The sequence below is a fragment of the Rattus rattus genome, chromosome 2 (genome assembly GCF_011064425.1).
Source record: "Rattus rattus isolate New Zealand chromosome 2, Rrattus_CSIRO_v1, whole genome shotgun sequence".
NCBI lineage: Eukaryota > Metazoa > Chordata > Mammalia > Rodentia > Muridae > Rattus > Rattus rattus.
The window spans coordinates 24,572,637-24,597,351 of record NC_046155.1 but is presented as its reverse complement, the minus strand read 5'-3'; the positions used below and the strand labels follow the sequence as shown (position 1 = coordinate 24,597,351).

At 42.4% G+C, this 24,715-nt stretch overlaps 1 protein-coding gene across 1 annotated transcript in view; it reads left to right on the top strand.

Annotated features, from left to right (window-relative positions):
* Positions 1-24,715, top strand: part of Pip5k1b (phosphatidylinositol-4-phosphate 5-kinase type 1 beta) — a 274,296-nt gene that overhangs the window by 92,736 nt on the left and 156,845 nt on the right. Inside the window, exons 2-3 of the mRNA XM_032891738.1 lie at positions 17,663-17,749; positions 21,703-21,771. Coding sequence (XP_032747629.1) covers positions 21,703-21,771 — 69 coding nt within the window. The 5' untranslated portion in view covers positions 17,663-17,749. The remainder of the gene's footprint in view (positions 1-17,662; positions 17,750-21,702; positions 21,772-24,715) is intronic.

Sequence of the window (24,715 nt, the reverse complement as noted above, 5' to 3'; positions counted from 1 at the left end):
CATTATTGGATTAACCGAAGGGACAAGTCTAAGCCAGTTTTTTTTTTAAATCATTTTTGCCACTTGAAGAATGGTTTTGCAGGGAGGGAGGAGTATGGGGTAGACCAGTTAGGGCTGCTACGTTTGTTTAGCCAAGACATGTTGGTTCCTAGGCTGAGGATGATGGCCAAAATAAAGAGGACAAGTGACTTTGGGGGTTCTTGGGATGTAAAGGAGGACATTCTGAAAGGCAAGAGTCTAGATTAATTCCTAGCTCAATGAATTGAGTAAAAAAAAAAAAAAAAAAAAAAAAAAAAACTGAAGGAGACTGAATAAGATGGGAACCCCAGAGGGCCAGCGGTACAGAGGAATGTGAGATTTTTGTGTAAGACTTGAAGATGTGCTGTTTAATGGGCTTGTGTGGTTTCGAGGGAAAGTGTCTCTTGGGCAGTAAATCTCAGCCTTTCCAATACTACAATCCTTTAATGCAGTTCCTCATGTTGCGGTGACCCCCGACTGTAAAATTATTTTTGTTACTCATAATTTTTGTTATTCATAACATTTTGCCGTGATGAGTTGTAATGTAGATGTGACCTCATGAAAGGATGATTCGACCCCCAGAGGGTCACGATGCACTGGTTGAGGACCACTGCTATAGGGCTGGAGGGCAAGCAGGCTAAAATGACACGTGATGCCAGACAGAGTGGCTCATGCCTGCAACCTTAAAGCTCAGTGACTTGAAAGGAGTTTTCATGCAAGGCCATCCCTAGGGGCTTAAGGTTAAGGCTGTGGGAGCAGGATAGCAAGAACTTGCCTCCGAGGGGGGAAAATTGCATGTGAGATAGGCAGTTTTCCCATAAGCTTTACTCGAAGAGACAATGTAATACTTGAGTGGAAGCTTTACTTGAGTGGAATGTCATACTTTTTACCAAGGAGGTAAAAATATTTGTCCACCAAAAACTACAACGCACTGACAAAAGAAGATAAAGACTATATAAATGAATGGAAACTTGTCTCATGTTCACAAGTTACAAAAGTTAATATTATTTAAATGTCTGTATAATCCAAAGCGATGTTCAGACTCAATCCAGTCCTTCTCCAAATCCCAATGGAATTTTATAGAAATTAGAACATCCTAAAAATCTTTTGGAACTACAAATGATCTCAGATATACAAAGCAATTTAAAAAAAATGGTTTTATCTTACTTTCTGATTTCAAAGTGTATTCTATACTACAGTAATCATAGCAGTATAGCACGGGTATAAAAGTAGATATAGAAACCTATGAAATGGAATTGGAGTCCAGAAACAAACCCAAGTATATATTGTCAGCTTAGGATGCTGGAAGTTCACACTAGGAAGAAATAATATATTCAACAATTTACAGCAGGAAACCTGAGTATCTATATGCAAAAGAATAAAACTTACATTATACATGGCAAGCAACTTAGTATAGATTAAAGTCTTAATAAAATGTCAGGAACTGTAAAATTCCTAGGAAAAAATAAGTAAAGAATGTTGAAATAGGTCTTACAGTGGTTTATTAAATATTCCTCAAAAGGAGAACAACATCAACTTTAGCTGTTGTCTAACAAAGGAAACCATCACCAGCATGCAAAGGGAGCCTACAACATATGGGTTCAGGGGAAACTGTGGGCAAACATACCTGATTGATCTAAAATGAGTGGGGTGGTAGAATTGAACGGAAGAGAACGTTGTTCTCTTGTGGTATCCAGAAAGCATGGACAGGGAATCCTACAAAAGTAAAGATAACCTAGTTTTCAAAATAGCAAAACACGTTTGCTCCTGTGAGTTCCTTTAAGGAAATAAAAATGTTGGTGTTAACGTGGGTGAATAAACTTCTGAAAAGAAAATTGTCCGTTAGACCCTGCAGGTTTATGGCTAAGTTCTTCCTTCCAAACTGTAGGAATTGACATAACTTTATAGCAAGATTACAGTGTTATTCCTGTTATATACAGCAGGCCACATGAAAGAAATGGATTGGTTCAGGGCAGACTGAGACTCATAGGAGACACGAGCAAAAATCCAGAAAGAGTTTTTCAGTTAACGATCACTTTGCTCTGAGCCTGTAAATGCCTCCATGTAGAGTCATTAGAGGTTATTTTCTGTGCTCAAAATTTTGAGATCTTAGCAAAATCAATAGGAAGCCACTCCAGGATTTGAGAGAAAAATGGGGTATACAAATTTGCATTACAGAGAAGTTCCTTTTAGTAATAGCTGTCCCAGACAAGTGACTAATTAGGAATCTCGGGAAGGAAGAAATGATGTGATTTTAATCAAGAGGGTAGCAGGAAAATGCAGAGAAAGTTTAGGTTAAAGAATATTAAAAAGATGGATTTGGAAAAATTGATCAAGTGACATGTTAAAGAAGAGTCCTGATGGCTTCTGGCTTGGGTGTCTGCACTAGGATAGCATATGACTAGCTGAAACAATTAATTTATCACACCTGAAAGACACATAGGAACCCTGTAAGCAACACAGCTTGAGCTCTGAAAAAGTCTGGGTTCAAGAGTATTTGAGAGTCATTTCAGATAGGTTACAGTTGAACCCATTGCCTAGTGGGGATTCTGCAGAGAGTGGTTAGGGGAGGGGAGACTACTGGAAGCCTGAGTAGCATGAGTATTTGAGAAGTACCAGAGAGAGAGAGAGAGAGAGAGAGAGAGAGAAAGAGAGAGAGAGAGAGAGAAAGAGAGAGAGAGAGAGAATAGAGAGAGTCTGAGAACTTGAGGGCAGGTTGAGCATAAGTAGTCCTTGCTGTGTCTTCTCTGAAGTCCCCCTTCCATAGAAGATGGAAAATATATGACAAGTGTCCAAGATGCTCACAAAGCTTGCCTCCAAGACTCCTCAGACTTTAAACATCAGTGCCTCAATAACTGAGAATGCCAAACACACACACACACACACACACACACACACACACACACACACACACACACACACACACGGAGCAGGGCAAACACCTGGGTAATATTAGGGTAGGCAAAGGACAGCATTGGTGTGACTGGTAGCCAACGGAAGTTGGACTCTCAGTGGAAGAGGACCAATTGTTTAAGGGTTCAATCCAAATTTGAGAGCTTGCAGGCTACTCTGAGTGCTGGTACTTGAGAGAACTCAGGGAAGGCGCTGAATGAGACGAGCACACAAGAGTCTACTTGCATACTTGGGGGGTGACTGAAGCAGCTTGGGGATTTCTGTCAGTAAGTCAGGGAGGGTGAAAAAGACTATCCATTAGTCCTTTGATGATTTTGACCTTAAATGTAGGAGGGTGAGACAAGTTTGCAGCTTGAAAGGAGGATCAGCAAACAGAAAGGAAACAAGGTGTAAGGGTTCCCAGGCAAGGGTTAAATTCTTATGTCCTCTGCTTGAAGAGCTCTGTGAGAGGAAGAGAGTCAAGACAATGAGAGAAGGCATGACCAATGGGAGAAGACTCAGACATGTGTGTGCTAGGGGGTATGTTGGTCAGTCGCAGTGACAAAGTGACCTGAACTAGACAATTCAAAGGCTTATTTTCAGAAATTTCCGTATTAGGCCGCTTGCTCTGTTGTCGAGGGCCTGGGAAGAACATGCTGGAGCGAAGCAGCTGACTTCATGCTGGCCAGAAAGCTGGGACAAGAGACACTTCAAAGTCATGCCCCAGGGACCACCTTCCCCCAAGCACACTCCACCTCATGCTTCCCATCACCTCCCAATAATGCCATCATATCATGACGCCATCGAAGGGCTCATCTATTGATTAGCGCCGAGCCCTCAGAGTCCAATCACTTCTCCGTGCTCGGATCCACCAACAGGAGGCCAAGCCCTCAGGACTCACTATAGCTCCCATGACAGAGCACACAAAGCATACCTAGCTGTGAGAACAGAGACCATGGACCAAAAAGAATGGGTGTGGTCCATGGGACCACAGGCAGACAGGGTAATAAACAAAAGGTGAAGCAGGAACAGGACGCAGGCAGTTGTCATGCAGGAGATGTAAGGACATGAACGGTGTGGCCCATGGCGGGACTAGCAGACTGATGAGCAGGAGAACTTTTAATCGCTCACTGCATTGCCCACCCTGGCACTAACATTATGACCTTTGACAAGTCATCTAGTCTCTCAGTTGCTTCTGTGTTCCCTGGAACCAAGCAGTGAGCTGTAACTTTGAATTATTGATGGAATTCCATAAGTTAATCCGTACCATACAAGAGTGTTGTGGCCTGTAACCGTCAGTATTGGTAGAACTGACGGTGACTGCAACTTAGGGTGACTATCTAGGTGAGTCGTGGAGTGTTGACCAGGGTGATCTTAGTAAAGGAAGGGTTGTGTTCTGCTGGGAAACTCTCAGAAGAGAGAGGCACTCGAGATAGGCTCACGTGGTCATCGAGAGACTGCTTCAAAGAACGTAAACACTGGAAGCACAAGGCAAGAGTCCTCTAAGAACCTACCATGTTGTAAAAGAGTGAGCCCTTATGAATGTTGTTGACCGGAAGCCTGTGAAGCCAGAGAGCCATCTATATATAAGCTCTTTGCCCTGAGTGGGCCATGTAGCAGAGGGAGTGGCCGGGGCGAGCGTGATAGCATGCTGTACAGAGCCTCATGTGTTCGGCCTCTTGTACCTGGGGGTTTAGGAGCAGTGACTGGATCACTCTTGCCCTCTGCTCATTCTCTATGTGAGAGTGGCTCCAACTCGTAATGATGCTAAATGTCTAGAATAGGTGCTACTTGCCAGTGACACATCTGGGCTGCGGATGTTGGGCACTCCTCACAGTGCAGGCAAAGAGCACAGCAACATTTCCTGCTCTCAGATGATGATGCTGTGGCACAGGAATGGAGTTGTTTGGCCAAGCCATGCAGCTTGGGATTGGGGGTGAGGTCAGTGCCATTATTAAAGCTGGCACTGTGGCTTCACAGATTGTCTGGACCACCCAGCCAGTGTAACTCGTCCTGTTTTATGAATGGCTATGCTTGCTGAGAGAGGAGTAACAGGTGCAGGTGGAGCTGATGCCAGCGTTATACCAGCTCCTGGAGAGGCCGTCTCTGTCTTGAGTCAAAAGGAGTTTGAATGTAGGCATGGGAGTCCTACAAAGAGCTGTAAAGAGTGGTACATGCTTTACAGAGACACAAGGTCCTCCCAACCCAGCAGCTGGCTAAGAAGAGTGGCTTGCCATAGTCCTGCTGGAAGGCTATATGCCTCTGTCCATCTTTCTTTTTTTTAATCTTTTAAAAAAGATTTATTTATTTTTATTTATATGAGTACACTGCAGCTGACACACACTAGAAGAGGCCATCGGATTCCATTACAGATGGTTGTGAGACACCATGTGGTTGCTGGGAATTGAACTCAGGATCACTGGAAGAGCAGTCAGTGCTCTTAACCACCGAGCCATCTCTCCAGCCCATCTGTCCATCTTTCTACAGTCTGTGTCTCTAGCTAGCCCTGCCCCTGCACGACCTGACAGGTTGTGAAGCTTCTATAGAAGCACGGATGTGCTGGCTTAGCCTAAGCAGAGTGTCCCTCCTCCACTCTCATCAGCCAGACTGGGCAGTGGCACGAGGAAGATTCTCTCTGGACTCCTATAACCTTCAATAGTCGGTAAAGCTTGAAAACCTACACACCTCTGACTTAACCCCATGCTTCCCAGCCCCATACAGAGCCCAGAGGCAGTGAGCGCTGCGTCTGTTGCCCACCCATCATAGGATTTCTTCCTTTGTGGCCTCAGCTAGATTCAGAGCTTTTGGGTTTCACCTCAACACTACTACAGAAGTTTCCAACATCACTCTAAATCTGGTCTTCCATCATCTTTTCTGCTCTTAAGCCAAGTTTTTAGCTCTGGCATCTTGTGGATCTTTGAGACCGCAAACTCCCGGATCTCTGTCTCCTCCCTCACCTCCACAGTTCCTTGTTTTGCTTCCTTTTAGCCTTGATTTCTTCAATTCGGTCTCTGGTTCGTTGACTCATTCAGCCCCCCAGCATGTCTTAAAACCTACACAGAGCCAAGCGCTTGTCAAATGCTCTGTAGAAATTTAATATTCAGTGATTAGTCACTGATTTGTGATTCGTTGGCCTGGGTTTATTTATTTATTTATCTTGGCTTTTACACTTTCACTGCATTTTTTTAGAACATTACATAGAAGCCCTCTGACTATGACGGCCGAGTACCAGTTAGAGGCAAAGCCGAGTGAGAGCATTAACTCCTAATCCCGCTACAGACGTCCTCATTATTACTTGTGCTTGTGTTTTGGCTTCTCATTTGGGTTCCTTGACAACGGGCGCCTTCTCGCCCTCGTTGTAATCCCCAGTGTGCCCCATGTAAAGGAACCCTGGAGAAAGTGAGGAAACGAAATGTCCTTGCGGAGGAACACACCTTACGTAGTCATTCTCGCACTGTTTCACCTCTAACTAGACATTTGTGTCTGTGCGCAGTTCAAACTCACTTTTGTTTATGTATCTGTTTGCTGGTTATTTTTATGTCCACTTGACATACACTTGAATGGAGAGAACTACAGTTAAGGATTGGCCCATTGTCTTGACTGATGACAGATGTTGCAGGCCCAGCCCATTGTGGGGGGTGCCACCCTGAGGCAGGTGCTCCCTGATGATTAAGAAAGCAAACTGAGCAAGCCAGTAAGCAGCACTCCTCCATGCTTTGCACTACTGTTCCTGCCTCCAGGTTCCTGCTCTGCCTGAATGCCTGCCCTGACTTCCCCTAGTGATGGACTCTATGACCTAATAAGATGAAATAAAGCCTTTTTCCCCCCAAATTGCTTTTGGTCTTGCAGTTTCATCACAGCAATAAAAGCCCTAGCTAAGATAACAGTCAGGCTCCTTATTAGCTCTGCGCCATAGGAAAACATTAAAAGCTTCCCGGTTCAACATCTCCCTCCTGCATTTTGTTTCCCTTTTCATAACTGTATTTTTCACCCTCTCCCACAAATGTCTTTTAAGATCTCTCCGACTCCCCCGACTGTGTTCTTTCAGACTTCCCGACAGGAAGAGGCCCTGACACCTGGTTCATTAGAAATTCTTTGGGGTCATTGACCAACTGTCCTTTATCGGAATGTTTCCGGCCTATGGGAGACCTGGGCTGCTTTGCCTTTCTCAACAGAAGACAAACTCATCCTGTAAGTTCTTTGTAGACTGCAGGAGGAGCAGAGCCAGGCAGAAGACTGGGTTATACATTTCTAAGACCAAACATTTTGTCTTTTGGTTATAAGTGGCATTGTGTGCCTATGGTTGGTCCTTCAGCAATTTCTGGGGCGTGGGCCCTTAAAGGGGACACACCTAGAAAACAAATGAAAATCAAAAGCAAAGTATAAAAAAGAAGAGACATCAATACTATCAAGATTTGATACTTTGACATCAGTCATTGGTCAAATGTCTTATAAAAAGTAAGTGAGGGTGCATTGAATTATATGGGGAGGAGTCACCATTTGAGGTTTGTTGTGATTATTCCCCAGTGTGACCGGGAAGATACTTTTTAAAGATTTTTTTTAATGTTAATAGATTCCTTCCCCACATGCCAAATACCATGGCTGTCTATGTATTTACTCTCCTGACTTTCTTCTTCCTCCCTCTGGCAATGCCTGCCAAGTACGCACGAAAACACATTAGGTCTTTGTGTGTTTAGGATTTAAAAGCGCGAGGTCGGGGAATATCCGGCTGTGGTCCTGTTTCCCTGAGAGACTGAGCGCGACCGACGCTGGTCAGAGGACAGCACATGACTCGGAGCTGTTCGTGCCAGCAAGTTTCTTCTGTCCGTTGCTTGTGGTGAAACGGCTTTGAAAAGGCTTATGAATTCTTTCGGCATAACCTTTGTTGGGGAAATGAATGACAAGTGGTCCGTTTTATGCTGAGCCGTTCGTTATCACCATTTAAAGCCGTTTTGTTTGTTCACTTTGTGAGAGCCGGGCTGAGGGCTGATGACTGTGTTTTATGAGAGAAGAGAGGAGCCTGCAATTTGTTCTGATTGATCTCCATTCGGATTCAAAGAGAGCAGGTGCTGTCGTTTGGAATTGGTTTGGGCAGTGGCTCGGTTATATAAATATTAGACATACAGACTCAAGCTTCTTTTAAATTATCTTTCTCCATAAGCAAAGCATAGGAGAGCGTTGAATATTAGGCCCCGTGGTTGTTCTATTTTTACAACTTCTCATATAAGCATGTTACATACCATATGTTTGAACATACGTATGTATATGCGGCCTCCGTTGTGCAGATGTATAGCATGCAAATTTTCCATACCTCTTTAAAAGTTTATGAAAATATTATATCCTTTAAAAAAAATCTGAGAATGTGATTTCTTAATATAACGAGAGGTTTTATATGTTTTTCTAGTCTGAAGAGTGTAGACAGTTCTAACTTTAGAAACTATGTCAAGGGTTATTTTCGGTTTAGCGTGGTTTTTGTTGCTCGTCTTTAGCCTTAGAGAACGACCCATTGCAGTTTTAAATCTCTTTCCCCCTTCTTTTCTGCATCTTTGTTGTTTGTTACCAAAAACCCCTTGGAGGGCTGCTGCGCCCTCTTCTCAAACACACCGGGCAGATTATGGATGTACTTCCTTTCCAGCAAGACTATGTACATGTACACATAGCTGCTCTCAACTTGTCCTCTGCAAACTGCTTTTGTTCAATTTCTGTGCTCCTCGGATGTAGAAATGGAGCGTTCTATGACCCACCACAGACTGGACTGACCCAGTTCCTCCTGCAAAAATCCAGAGCAAAGCTCCCGGCACACTGTGTCAAGCCGTCTGCAGGTTCCTCCCTCCCTCCCTCCCTCCCTCCCTCCCTCCCTCCCACTGCTGTGATTTCCTTGTGAATTGGGCCCTGTCTTTGTCATTATATAGGCCCCAGAGCCCGGCTCACTACCTGACACGTGATACTCATTAAACGTTTATTGAAAGAATGGAATTATTTGTTGTTTTCATAATGAACATGGAAAGAGAATGATTAAAGTAGCAATGACTAGCAGTGACATCCACAAATGACCAGAGGGAGTGGGACACACATACTCAGTCTGCTTTCTGTTTTGAAGAATTTAGGAAATGGGGATGTACATCTGGCCCGCATGGTGTGAGAACATTTAAATATTGCTGTCTTACGGAAGCAAGCTCGGTTTCCAGAGGGCTGGAGCACTGGGAGGATTAAATAACTGAGGATCCCCGTCTCACTCCAAACAGGATTGCAGTGAGGCTGTATTGGAGGAACTTAGGCCACCAAACCAGAACTTCCTACCGGGCCGGCGCAACTCATGGTAGAAGGGAAGGGGATGAGAACCTGGGGTCACAGAGGGTCAGCAGCAGACAATAACCCAGACTGTAAAGCCTTGCTCACCATTAGTCTTAGTTACACCCTCGCTTCCTTGGTGTTTAATGGGCTGTTTGCTCTTGGAGTTGGTAGGATCCTTCACCCCTTGTGTGTGTTTGCTGACCTACTTAGATAACCTGGCCTCAAACTCAACTACGGCAGATTAAAAAGACCGAAGGCTGTGGACCTAGCTAGGAATTGGTGTCTGTAGGCCCCCAGCTGTATTCTCCAACATGGCCCCTAGGTATAACACAGCTAAAGCATTCAGTAGCTTTAAACAGCTCCTCTACTACCTTGGAAGTTAAGAATGCCCTCTAGCTTGAGACTCACTAACGTAGAGCATGTTTTACATGAAATAATCATATAAACTAATACTGTAGGCTAACCTTTCAGTTGCATTCACAGATTCAAAAGTGCAGCGTAACTTTTATTACTGTTCTAGTTGTTTTATTTGAGGAGTAGAAGGCAGGGTGTTACCAGGCTGTAAAGAACATTAGTTTTGAAGTCAAATGGCTCTGAGTCAGGTCTCAGCTCTGCCCACTCTACCTACTCTACCTGGGCTTCAGGCAAACAGCCCAAGGCCAAGGCTTCTCTCTTCCTGTCACATCTCTGCTCAGGGAGGGCAGCGATGAAGATCAGCAAGTTGGTTGTGATCCACTGAAGTCCTTACCCAGTTCCTAGAATCATAAAAATGGAGGCTCCTTTGCCAGCCTCTCATGGTCCACCTTTCTGTTGAGAACCATGGTTCTTGTGGCTCGCCATCTCATGTCTTCCTTCCGGCTTTCATTTTTGTTTCCGTTTCGTTCTTTGTCCATCACTGGCATCCACATCCTCAGTCGTCCCTCACTCCGGATCAGCTCTAATGCGGACCTAGCTAGGAAGTCACAGGGGATTCATCCGCCTACTTCAGGGATTCTATGGGATCGGGTGGTTTTAGCAGGCTGATCCTCGGGACCTTTCGACTGTAGTCTAACTTCCGCATTCTGCACTCAGTCTTAGTCAAAAGGCTGAGAAGCTATTACAGGCCACATTGTTCCCTCTTTACCATTGTTGTTCAGGCTCCAACAGACACCTCTGCTTTTGGGGTCTCTTAAAACCATCTCATCTTGAGAAAATAACAATGGCTTCCTGCTGATACCCATCTCTGTCTTTACGACGTCTTGCTTAGCGTTTTTTAAAGACAGGTCCTCCCTAATAGCCCCAGTTGGCCTAGAACTCACTATACAGACCGAGATGGCATTGAAGTCAGAGATTCTGCTGGGTTGGCTTCTTGAGTGCTGGGATTAATGATGTTTACTGATGTGCACAGCCCTTGCTTAGCTTTTCCCTCACTCAGCTCTTTGGTAACCAAGTCCATGCATTAAGTTCCTTCTCTTTACGCAGTGTGGTTCTGTTTTCCCAAGTGGCCTCTGGTAACACTCTTGAAGTGCTTTACATGGCCTCCAAGCCTATGAGACATGCTGAAAATGCTGGTTTATAGGACGTGATTTCATGTGTGTGACACATTCATATGTCATAGTGCATCATTACATGAAAACCTTCGCCACTGGGCATGATGACAGACACTGGTAAACCTAGCACTTGGAAGCCCGAGGCAGGAGGATCACTTGAGCTTAGGAGTTTATAGACAGATTGGTACCATATTCTCTCTCTTTTTTTAAATTAATTTAAAAAGATAGTATCCATTGTTTATTATTTCCGTGCATGAGAAGATACATGTGTGTAGGTACACAAGTGTGTGGGTGCATGTTAGTGTGTGTATAGGTGCATGTTAGTATGTGGGCATGGGAAGCCAGGGGTCAGCCTGGTGTTCCTTGGGATCCATGTATCTAGTTTTTTGAGACAGTCTCTTTGTGGACTCTGGCTGACCGAGTCCTCTATGCTGGCTGGCCAGTGAGCGCCAGGGCTCTACGCATGCACCACTGTGCTCATTTTACGTGGGTGAAGGGATCAAACTCTGGTCCTTGTGCTCATGAAAGAAGCACTTTACCAACTCAGCCATCTCCCAAACTCCTGAATTATTTATTCTTTAAGTTAACAGAATCCAGATAGCATGTACCAGAAACAGAGATAAATAATCAGAATTACAGGGGAAAAAACCAACAAAGAAAAAACCAACAAAACCCAACCTTTTATTTCTAGTATCTGTTATGTTGACCAACTTTTTTTGTTGTTGTTAACCAACTTTCTTTCTCAGCATCTTACTATAGGACGCCATAAAATAGCTTTGTTTAATTTCAGAAGTCTATTTTAAACGAGGTTTTACCTGGAATCATGCATCAGATTGCATTTTCAACACATTTACCGACGAGATTATTTACTTAATTAGCCATTGGACTTTCTGCATTCTATGCCCTTGCAGATATATGAGTGCAGCCCTGTCCAATTTTTGCCAAAAGGTTAATTGGGAAGAATGCCATTCTCAGAGGACAGCCTGGAGGGTATGCAGTCTTTTCCTCACTGAGAGACAGTTTAAACCTTCCTCATGGTTGTGTCAGATCACCAAAGAGCGGCCAACCGGGGTCTCCACATATTATCTCCTTGTCGGTTTCACTTTACCTCGGAGGATGAATGAAAACTGAAAACCCATCATCAGAGAATTTTGAACTGTGAATTAAAAAAAAAAGAAAGGCCCAGCTTTCCTGATGAAGAGGAGTGTGAGATGGAAACAGGATTAGAGGAGGGACACAAAAGAGTTGAACAAAAGGGTTAGTGGGCTCAGAGCCCTTCCCTACCTGAGAGATAGGATCACAGAAAGATAGCTCTACACACGGAGTGAGACCAGCTGTGTGGTGCTCCGGGAGGAACTACTGAAAGTGTTTCCATCAAAGGCCCGAGGATAGGGGGGACAAAAAAGCCAAAGAAAGTAGTAAGCGACAAACTTAATCAAATGCACTAAATACTGTTTGCTTAGCTGTGAGGAAATACTGGACAGCACCATCCACAGAGAGGAGGGGTTATTTTGACTCACAGTCGGAAGGAGTACAGTCAGTCAATGTAGAGAGGGCATGGAGGGAAGCAGAGAACTAAAAACATCTCAAATGTGCCCACTTGTGGTTATGGGAGAGCGAAGAGATGTTACCGGTTAGATTCTCTAGAAACACATGCCGGAATCGAATGTTAGGTGCATGATGTTTATGAAGAATTAACTCTGTTGTGAGAACTGTGCTCTCTGAAAAGATATGTTGAAGGCCTAACTTCAAGTACTTGTTAATGTGATCTTGTTTGGAAATAGATGTCTCGAAAGCATGACCAAGTGAGGATGAAATTGTTGGGTTAGGCTCTAAGCAAGAATGACTCGAGAAATAAGGAAAATGTCGCACTTAGACAGGGATACCTGGTGAACATGTTGTGGGCTTAAAGATGCCACAATTGGAGTGAAGGAGTTTAAGCCAAAGACTGAAAAGATGGATGGCAGAGGCAAAGTTAGGGAGTGCCTCGGAGACGTCATGGCTAGAGCCTTGATTTTGAACTTTCAGCCTTGAAAACCAGGAGAAAACAAATTGGCCACTTGAAGCCTGTGCTTCTTTGATTAACACAGCCCAAGGAAGCTAAAAGGAACTATGAGGAAATCGAAGGCCAAACTCCTATGCAGAAGCCACAGAGCCTGGACTGACTGACTGAGGAAGAGGCCTTGTCATCTGACCACAGAAAGGGCTGCCCAAGGTGATGACCTAGGGTGACTGACTCCCTGCAGGGGCTGACCCTGAGGGAGCTAGCTGCAAGCTGAGATGTTTACTGACCCAAACACCACCTCAGTCCCCACCCCGCCAGACTGGCAGCTTCTTGCTTCCTGGAAGATCTGATTGGTGAATCTTTGAGTCTGCTTAGGCCATGAGGAAAATAGCTGTTATCAGGATTGTATGTAGTCGTTTTGTTTTTACTGGAACAAATATGGTTGAGACTATAACTGGGTGGTAGAGTGCTTAGTTATCGTGGAGGAAATGCCCTAGGTTTGATCTCCAGCATTAGAAGAAGGAGAAGGAGAAGGAGAAGAAGAAGAAGGTTTAAAAAGAAAGATTTAAAGTAGAAAGATAACTATGAGAAAATATATATGGAATTAAACTTTTAAATTACCAGAAAGAAAAAAAAAAGAATTGAATTCTAAACTCAATAAATCCAGCAAAGGAGTGAGGAACAATAAACACAGTAACAAGTGTAATTAATCATAAGATTGTGTGTTGGAAGCAAGCCAAGGTATAATTTTTCACAACAGATAATAGCTTTTTAAATGGAAAAGTCAGATTTCTTTAAAAATGTTCATGTAAAGCTATTTATGAGAAATCCTAGGTTGGCTTTTTTTTAAAAAAAAAAAACCAGACTCTAGAGCTGGTAGTAGAGCAGATGGAATCTGGCGCTTTGGGAATTTGGCATTTGGTTAAAATACAGAGTAGCAATCGGGGAGGAGGCTGCTCACGCTTTAAAACAGGTGGGTATGGAGATTCATATGTGAAATTCCAGTGCTTGGGAGGCCAAGACAGGAAGATCATAAATTCAGGGACAGTGTGAGCAAGACAGCAAGATCCTGTCTCAGTCACTAGTGTTTAGCAAGCTCTGCACTGGGTCCCAGCACATTGGTGTAGTACATGCCTTTAATCCAGTGCTGTGTAGATGAAGGGAGAGGATCATAAAAAGGTGACTGTCATCAACAACATAGTCAGTTGAAGGCCAACCCGAGCAGCCTGATAGATATCAGATCAAAAGCAAACACTTAATGGGGATATCATGGAGGCGTTGAGGGACGATACGTACATTTTTCTTAAAGGAACAACAACAACAACAACAAAACCAACAGAAATATATCTGAGTTTTAAACCTGTCCAAAAATTTTCTCAGGGAAATGGGTGGTACACCTCTGCCTTTAAGGTGACGGAGGCCCTGGGATCGACAAGCCACCTGAGTAGCTGACAAAAGAAAGGAGACAGAATGGGAGCTTCCTGACCCAGACACAAAGGCCAGCTTTGTCATAACTCCATCACCATGGCTGACTCAGCCTTGCTGGCCTCAGTGGCTGGTAAAAATGAATCCTCAGTCAGCCTTCCTTTAAGACAAGTTAAAAATTACAGGAAACGTAGATCTGGTGATCAACTTACAAATTCTTCAGCCTCAGCCAGGGAGACCCAGGCTGTGAAGAACTCCTCCCTTTGGCCACTTTGGAAAATGAAGATGAAATGTGCAGATATCCATGAACTTCGCTGTTGGAACCTAGACTGAAACGTTAGCAAATAACATGACTTAATTGTTCTTAAGTGGGTGTGACCCGGCCTGGTTTTCCTCAGCTCTAGGTGAATAGAGCTTGGCAATGTGCTATCGTTTTGTACAATTGCATACAGCTGTGCATGAGCAAGCTAATATGGTGATTGTGGTTTGGAGTAAGTCTGAGTTTCGGGATAAAATAAGAACGTTAAATTCTAAAGACTACACAGTAAAAGTTCTCATCTTACTTTTAAGTATATTTATGGTTTATTCTGTTAAAGATCCAGTTCAAGAGTTTTCCTTGGGAGAACCAGAGGAAACAGAATGCCAGTAATTTTTATCGCTAATTATTTATTAGCATGCTTAATATATTATTATATTTATATTGTAATATATAATATATATTCTTATATATATTATTTATTGTCAAATGTTTTCTATTATAGTTATGCCATATTATGCCATACTGTGACATTATATATTATATTTTTATATATTGTGTATTTACATATATTATATTATATAATTAATATAATTAAATAGTTGGTCAGTAATTGGTGTTGTAGACTTAATCAGTTTCTCATGCATAGCTCTCGAGATTCTGAAGTATTTTTTTAATCTTCAAAATTTTGCATTTCATGCCATCAGAAATTTTTCTTCTCAAATTAAAAAAAAAAAACTATGCAACCAGAATGTGGGGCAGAAGCTGGACATGATCCTACTGTTTTTGAAAGTAAAAATGGTTTTAGTTGAATTTCCTCCTTGAAAAAGCAGGGTCTAGGGGTTGGGGATTTAGCTCAGTGGTAGAGCACTTGCCTAGCAAGCGCAAGGCCCTGGGTTCGGTCCCCAGCTCCGAAAAAAAAAAAAAAGAAAGAAAAAGCAGGGTCTTAAAAGTATACAATACTATTGATAGAAATAACTGAACAAGCCAAAAAAAAATGGTGACACACGCCTTTAATTCCACCACTGGGGAAGCAGAGGCAGGTTCAAAGCCAACCTGGTCTACAGAATGAGTTCCAGAACAGCCTGGGCTACACAGAGAAATGATATCTTGAAATAAACAAATAAACAAACAAATAAATGAAATTTGTTTTAGGTTTCAAAAACTGTATACAGTTTCCAGACTTTAATCTCATGTTAATAAACTTCTGCTGTAATTTTTCTTTTATCACATGTTTAATTATCTGCAAATAATTTGGGGGGCTTTTCCCATTCTAATTTATTTATTTGTTTGCTTTGAATGAGTTTCTGTGTGTCACGTCTGTGTATGAGCCCATGGAAGCCAGGAGTGAGCATTGCAGCTAGAGTTATAGGCAGTTGTGAGCTGTTATATGCATGCTTGGAGCTGAACCTGGTTCCCCCAAAGGAACATAAGTGCTCTTAACCACTGAGCCATCTCTCCAGCTCCCTAATTTTATTTAATGCACAACTTGGGTGTACACACCTGATAATTGAAATAGTTTTTCCATAAAATAGTATAGTGAATAAAAATATCCACAGAACAAATAGAAAGAACTCAGTGATAAAAATAAAAAGGCTGTCTGCAACATTTAGAATATGTGTGTGTGTGTATATATATATATATATATATATATATATTCACAGAGAGAGAGAGAGAGAGAGAGAGAGAGAGAGCGCATGAGCATGAAGAATAAGGAAATGGATTAGTCAGAGTATGGATGGTCTAAAATAATTCAATAACTATAGTGGGAAATATTATGACAATAAAATTTAAAATCTAAATAAAATGGATGTTATTCTAACAAGTTATAAATTACTAAAATAAATTACAATATACTACAAATTCCAAGACAAATTCCAAATTCCAAAAGTCGAATAATTATACAGCAAAAACTGATTGCACATAAAGACTTCCAAGTAATGACATCATCAGTCCCTTAGTACCAAAACCTGATAAGGAAGCATCCAGTGTCATCCCTAAGTGTACACTTTTCTAAAAGATCTTGTGCCGTGCAGCCGCAGTGATTTCATGAGAGCTTTGGTGATGTCAACACTGTTTCAACCTCTGACTCTTACGATCTTTCTGATGTCCCCCGCCACCCGCCACCCTGTACCCCGCCTCTTCCATGATTCCCTGAGTGTTTTTGGGAGTGGGTGGACTGATATAGATGTTCTATATAGAATGTCAGCAGTCACTTTATCTCTGCACACAGATATTTTTAAATAGGAAGGTATATCTATATCTATATCTATATATATATGTATATATAAGAATATGAAAACATATGTACAGCAACAAGCATAGAGGAGTGCTTTTTTTTTAACAGCAATGAAAATTTGTTGACACTGATTATCTCTAGGGGATATATGTGTAAGACCTGGTTTATTTTTAACTTCATACCCATCTACAATTTTAAAAGTGAATATGATCCAGGCATGGTGACATGGGCCTGCAGTTCCAGATACTCAGGAAGCTAAGTATTATTGCAAGTTCAAGGCTACTTGGAAAACTTAGCCAGGTCTTGCCCGGACATACAGTAAAAGGGTTTAGGGGTGTAGTTGTATGGTAACATACTGTCCTGGCATACATGGTAGCTCGTCCTGAAAAGGGAAATGTTACAATGAGCTGATAACCACCTCAATGCTAAGTGCAGTGAGAGCCAAACGTCTGTGGAGGCACTGTTTGCAGTGTGTCATCTAAGCGACTCTGAGAGAAATCAGTAGATTGGTCATAGAACTAATGCTGAAAGATGATTTACTTGTTAAGAAAAGGATCCCCGGGGTTGGGGATTTAGCTCAATGGTAGAGCGCTTCCCTAGCAAGCGCAAGGCCCTGGGTTCGGTCCCCAGCTCCGAAAAAAAGAAAAACAAAACAAAAAAAAAAAAGAAAGAAAGAAAAGGATCCCCTCTGAAAACTGACAGGGGAATATCCAGTGTGGCCTCTGTGGTTTGAGTGGCTGCCTTTATCTGTTGGAGACTCTGATCTGGAAGCAGAGCACCTCCTTTGTTGTAACAAGTAGGGACTTCCAAGTTAAACTGGATGCTACAATGTATTTAGTACACATTGGGTCCTGTGGTTTATTCTCTTGCTACCCAGGGTATGGATCCTTTATGCATACCCCTTCCTTTACCTTGCTACTCAACCTGAGAACCACGTCTGATCCTTTGGGAAAAAGGAAGTGTGGATATCACTAAATATTGACCAGTGATCTCTTCTCTAACAGGAACCTGGGGGCACAAAAGCAGTGTCAACGATGAGCAGGCCACCCGTCACCACCAACTACAGATGACTTGCCACTTTACTTACAAAGGTAAGAAGATGTTTTCTGTATCCCTAGTTAATTCTGACAGATGCTCTATGGAGGCCTTAATCTTTCTGTATCTTTATTGACCTACCTAGTTCATGACGTTTACCTTTGACCGTATCAAATTTCAAACACACAGCAAGCAAGCAGGACGTGGAAAGTTTTTGAATGTCTGTCTGTGTGGAGAGAGAAAGCATGGTGGGGGTGGAAAATGCCATGAACTACGGGGCACGGTTAATTTTTAATCACCTTCAAATTCTCCCCTAATTTTAAAAGAATACTCAGAGAATACAGCAAAATAGTACTAGGAGTGCTCCGTGCATTTGCAGTTTCGTCTTTAGGCAGTCGATCACCAGTACTGCTCGGGATCACTTCCCTCCTCTCTTCGTAGAGATGGTTCCATTATAATGTGGTTATCTATGCCTGTTTTGGTTTACACACTTGCAAGGGTGTGTTGTACCCACTGAAACCTATCAAGCCTAGGACAGAGAGAAACCCCCACCATGCCCTCTTTAATAGTTCTTTGTAGTTTACTGGGGTAGTGCTACTGCTGTCAACTTGGGAGGTCTAGAGTCGCCAGGGAGACTGGCCTCAGGACCAGCCTGTGGGGGATCATCTTGATGGCAATGACCGGGTGGGAAGTGAGATTTTCCACAGTCCCTGAGTAATGGTTCTTCTGGGCTGTATAAAATCAAGCTAAGCACAGGCAGGTAGGCCACTGCTTTCCCTGCTTGCTATAGACACAGAGTAGTGGCTTCAGGCACCTGGGCCTCGATTCCCCATGGTGACAGACTGTCGTTTGAACTAAATTAAGACCTTTCTCCCTTAAGTGGCTTTTGTCATAGGACTCTAGCCCAGCAACAGAACAAGAAGCTAAGAGCCTGTCCCCAACCATTTCATTCACTTCATTGACTTGGGTATCCCTGTTTGATAGCATGGTGTTTTGTCAAACATCATTCTATGAATATGTGAAATCTCAAATATTTTAAAAGAAAGAAAATAACCACTTTGAACTCAGGTGACCCTTTAGGGGTGATGAAGTTGGGATATCAATAAATATTGATTAGTGATCTCTTTTCTAATAGGACCCCAGGGTAGGCAGAGAAGCACTGTCAACAATGAATCCCCCCTCCCACGCCTCCCTGCTATCACTACCATGGCTCTCCTCTATCTGCTTTGTGCTTTTCACCTCCTTCCTACTGGCAAGTCAGGAGTGATTTACAATGTAATGGAAAATACTTTTAGAGTCTGCTAACTGCCCTTCATTCATGCCAATTAGACCATTTCCCAGAGGTTGGTCCTTAACTCTCCACAGAGCGACTGTTGACATGTTTCCATCTTCAAAGCTGGGGAGTCTGAGAAATGTAGCTACTCAAGTGTCATTCTTCAGGAAGGGCCTCAGTCTCTTGACTATGTTGAGCTTTTTATCCTGAGCTGATATTCTTAAGTCTTACAAGCATTTTAATCTTCCTAGCATTTTCTTTAGAACCCATAAAAGTATTATTCTAAGAAAACTAGAAAAAAGTCAGTTCTTCTTTAAACCAATAAAGCAGATGTTTTTAGAGGGTAAGAGGGGGTTGATTATGACAGCAGTTGACCCGGTGAGGTGGGCTCATCTAAGTCCTTAGTTTAGTCATGTTGTGCACACATCAGTGCTTCAATTCCGGTGTAGGGACACAGCTGGCAAAGTCTTTGGTACCACAGATATTGAACTTGTTAAGAGTCCAGGACTCAAAGGCTTGTAGGAAAGTCAGAAGATCTCTCTCTCCCGGTGGCATTAAATACCTTTCCTGTAATTTAAGATCCTGTAGTGCTCTCGAGTGGACGATAATTAGCAAAGAATCCCAAACTGAGCAGTGTGCAGAAGTGAGAGATTTTGGAGCCTCAACCTTAGATCATAAGTCCTCACCAAACCTCTCCCCTCAGAGCTCAGGGATCTGTCAAAAAGAAAGAGGCAGAAAGATTTTAAGAGCTAGAGGTGGGGGATGACTCTCAGAAGACAGCATCTTCCGGACCCAATGGGGTTGGTACATATCAGAATCACAAAGACACACCTAAGACCACCACAGGTTCAAACTGGACTGAATCTCAATACTGACGGAAGAATCGTACACAAAATCCCACCTCCAACCAAGAAGCTATTTGCAGTTGATTCCTACTCAGAAAGTGGATACTGGTTTTATCTCATGACGTCTCATTGAATATATCAACCACACTCCAGAGCAGGCCCCAAGCCCAGAGGTAGCTGGCCAACACAACTCAGATGTGGGGTCTGGTTTGGTCTGGTTTGGTTTGCTGGTGCACATTTTGGTTTGGTTTTTTTATTATTTATTTATTTATTTTGTGTGTTTTTTTCATAATTTTTTGAGGGGGCAGACATGAAGTTGGGTGGGTAGGGAGATAAGGAAGATCTGGGAGGTGTTAATGAAGGAGGAAAGAGTGTGACCAAGATATGATACATGAAAATTTTTCATAACTTTTTAAAGATCCTGAAATATTGTAGCTTGCTGTTGATGCAGGCAGGTACCTTATTCATCACAAAAGTAACTGGCTTTACATTTTTTAATGACTTTGAAGTTGAATGCTTTTAAAATGAATGTCTATTGAAAAGTGATTACAAGTACATGTTTGAACATCTACTGTCTCTCACTGAGAAAAAATATTTTATCTTAAGAGCATTTAAAAAAAATCACAAAATTAATAACTCTTTTTGAGTTAGTAAAACTAAAACCTCTCTGCGTCGCAAGTTTTAAACAGATTAAAAGGCACACCATGGCATGGAAAATACTAATAATGTGCTTAGTGATGAAGTAATAGTCTAAAAATTTAGGATTAACAAGGAAATTACTAATACTACTAACAGTTACAGGCTTTAAAATCAATAATTAAAATACTAAGACCCTAAAAGGTAGGTTAGCAAAAGTATGAGAAACTCAAAAGAAAACAGACAAAGGGCTAGCAGTGGCAAGAGGAAAATTTAATCCTCAGTAAATGAGGAGGGGCCTTATTTGACCTGACGAATTATCGAAGTATAGTAGCTATTGTTGCTCAGTGAGCCAAGCTTCCACTCAGTCCTGATATGGCTATGAGTGGGCATAGCCTTTTGGGAAGGCAGTTTGCTGATGTTAGTAAGGGCTTTAAAGTGTTAGGACTCCAGTGTAACTTAGTCATTGCAGGAATTGCCATGTTAACACTGGACAAAGACAGAAGCACGGATAATTGTTGTATTAATTGCAGGAGCAAACTGTTTGGGCCACCTCAACTCTCCATCAGTAAGAGCATCATTAACTAAAGGACGGACACACAGCTGGATTCACACAGGGATGTCTCCTGGCATCTAAAAGAAAATATTCTTTTGCCACTGAGGATTTTTTTAATCATAAAAGGGGCATGTCCTTATTATATCAATGTTTATTGAAAACACAAAGATGGTATCATCATTTTTCATATCAAAAATGCAGATGTCAAAAGATACATAAGCAAGCGCAAGGCCCTGGGTTCGGTCCCCAGCTCTGAAAAAAGAAAAAAAAAGATATATAAGAATGTGCTAAAATGTGAATCATGGAGTTGCTGGAGGAAAGTACTATTAAGAGTGGTGTGTGTGTGTGTGTGTGTGTGTGTGTGTGTGTGTGTGTGTGTTCTGGTTCATAATTTTGGTACTTTCCAGATATTTTTACAGCCCTTACAACTGAGCCAAAAATGCATTTTAAATAGCTTGTAACAAGACGCTATCCACATGATAAGGGTCTAGGCCTTCTACGGTGTCTTTCTTCAGGTTTAGAGGTGAGCGTACTCCCAATAAGAACTCTTGAATTTTCTTTTTCCTCTGCTCCCCTAAATCAATAGCAGTGACAACAACAAAACTGTATAAAATATATTTTGCTCTTTATCCGCATTATTAATATGCTGCACTAGAGATGACCAGTCAGACTTCACATGGAAATATCTCTCCTTCGCAGATGTCGTCAACTGCTGAAAATGGAGACGCCGTACCTGGAAAACAAAACGAAGAAAAAACCTACAAAAAGGTGAGTTTTTAGCATTGTTCTGCTGTTGCCAGATTGAAAATTTTAGGCCTTTCCTTCCTCTGAAGCAGTTGTTAACCGTCTTCCTTTCTCTCACAGCTCTACTGAATGAGTAGAACCTTGATTGTTTAAATGACAAAATGTATCACCGCATGGTTGTAAGGGTCAGAACTCTGGCAGGGGTCTGACTGGTATCCACAGAGCTCCATTCCTTCCAGAACAGTTAGGGAAGGACTCGAGGGCTTGTTCTACCCAGTTCTAGAGTCCCCAAGTCTCCACTCTCACACTTCCTTCTGTCTCAAAGCCAGCAATGGTTGTCAGGGTAAGGTTGGAAGGGCATACCCTTCTAAAAGGGCAAGGGACCAGTGAATTACCCTCCTAGATAATGCAAAATGATTTTTTTAATTTTAAAGTTAGTTGATCAGAAACCTTAATGTTCACTAGCCTAAACTCTTGGTTGCCCTATAACCTAACATATTTAAGAGGTCAAAAGACTAGCACATGGCTGTCTTTGAGAGACATCCCAGTTACCGTGTGTAGACATGTGAGGGGAGAGAGTTATTTTTCTGCCTTTATTTTGAATGTTTATAGGAAGGAGATTCTCAGTGGTATATGATATCCTGGGTCTAGCATATGAATCTTTTAACTGATGTACTGCAATGTACTAAGTCTTAAATTTTTATTTTAAAGAGTGGGGGCTGGGGATTTAGGCTCAGCGGTGAGCGCTTACCTAGGAAGCATAAAGGCCCTGGGTTCGGTCCCCAGCTCCGAAAAAAAAAAAAAAAAAAAAAAAAAGTGATAAGCACGAATCGCTGTCACCTGTGCCTTTTTGAGTCGTCTAAAATTTCATGCCTTCATTCCATTTCATACAGACCTCTTTTTCTGGGCTTCCCAGTGTATCTTACCAGTGTTTCGATTTGATATATTTTTGGCTCTTAGCCAACCAAGCTAATGTTAACATTGTTATTGACTAAAATGTGACCCTCAGCAGCACTGTCCCCTTCTTCTAAGTTAACTTTATACATTACAGCTTTTAAAAGTTCTTGCCTCCTCCTCTTTTGGGCTCTGAGATGCTTGTGTATTGTAGATTTATTATATCCCAGTTTTCATTTCTACTTGCTATTCTCTGATGAACAGCTAGTGAGAACTTTCTCCACACGTCTGTCTATTCGGGTCATGAGTCATGTGAAATGTTGCTTTCCTAACTGTCCTTTTCCTGTAGATCTTTTAAACTCTTCTTTTCTACTCAGAGAAATCTAGAAATGTAAACACGGAGATTGCTGTCTCCGATGATGATGTGCTCAGGAAAAAGATGGGTCGGGATGAAGACTAAAGAATTCCACAATGGCCGGGCAGTGGTGGTGGCACGTGCCTTTAACTCCTTGCAGAAGCAGGTGGATCTTTGAGTTCGAAGTCAGCCTGGTCTACGGAGAAAGTTCCAGGACAGCCAGGGCCATACAGAGAAACTGTCTTGGCAAACAAAATATACAAACAAGCAACAAAAATAGAATTTCAGACTATCAGGTCTTATAAACTTTGTAATCCAGCCGAAGGTAGTAATGACAGTTCTTTAACCTTAGACTCGGGTAGAAAATTGGTTGTTTTTCTTTATCCAGTACACATAGGAACCGTGCGGAGACACCAACCTATCAGTACTTCACGTTAGCTTCCAGCAGTGTCCTCAGTCAGCATCAAAGTACGCCAAGATTCTGAGCTGAAATCCTTCATCATATGAACCCAGTAGAAAGAACGTGATCACCACACACTGGCGTTTACCCAGGGTTCCTGGTCCAAACTGTAGCACAGCTGAAGGAATTACAGTCAGTGGATATTTGATCCAGTGAAGTTCAGGACCTTACAAAAATTAAAAACTCAGGTGCTGTGATAATTCTTATAGAAAGAGACAAAAGAAAGTTTAAAAGTCCAACACACACACACACACACACACACACACACACACACACACAAACACACCAAAAATGTCTTAAGAAACACAATAATATAGGAATCTTTTGACGATCTGATTATTCAAAAGGATATCAGAGATGCAGAGATTAGCCCTTAATCCATGTGGTATTGGTGGTGCATAGCACACAGGGAACACGTCATGAAAACATAAAGTTATACTCTATCAATGTGCACGAATGTTGGAAATCATGCCTGCTAACCCCATCCTGGCTCTAGGAAGACATCGAGGCTACCCTTGCATTCCACTAGACGTGCCTTTAAGTGAGGTTTTCTTCCTCGTTCTGAAGCGCTGATGATGGGAGATGGATCTGTTTAGTAAAGAGACTTGGTGATCTACTGTTTATTATGATGGAAAACAACCCAGGTTAAAGACGTCTCCCTCCCCCATCCACCGCCAGCAACAAGAAAGACTCCTTTGGGAGTTTCAGTTGACTGGGAGAAGTGAGGCACAGAAAGCAACTCTAGGGCTCAGTAGCCTCTTATAAGGTGGTGAGAGAGGAAGCCGCTGTGGATTCCTGTTAACCGGTTGCTTTGGGCTTTCTGTACGGGGCTCCAGGTTAGGTGGGCAGCAGCTGGCAACCTCCAGCTTCTTCCGTGTAATGGTTTCCAGGGTTTAGGGAGCAGTCAGCGTTTATGAACTCTCTGCTCTCCTTGTCTTGCTCACTTACACATGAGTGCCAAGCCGGCTGCTTTTGGTTCTTCCAGTCGCCCATCTCTCTAATCTATTATCAATTCTTGGCAAGGCCGGGAGGAACTAAACATAAGCCCATAAGGTTAATGTCTTCAACTGAAGGCTAAAGCGAGCTGGGTTTTAGCTATGTAAAACAAACACGGTGCCCATTAGGGCGAGCATTAATGGCTGCCTCTCTGTTTACAGAGTCTAGGATTTCCACTCTCAGTTAATTTGCTGAATGTCTTCCGCTAGAGTTGTAAACACAAAAGCCTACAGGAGCCAAGCAGGAAACAGATTTTGCTATAA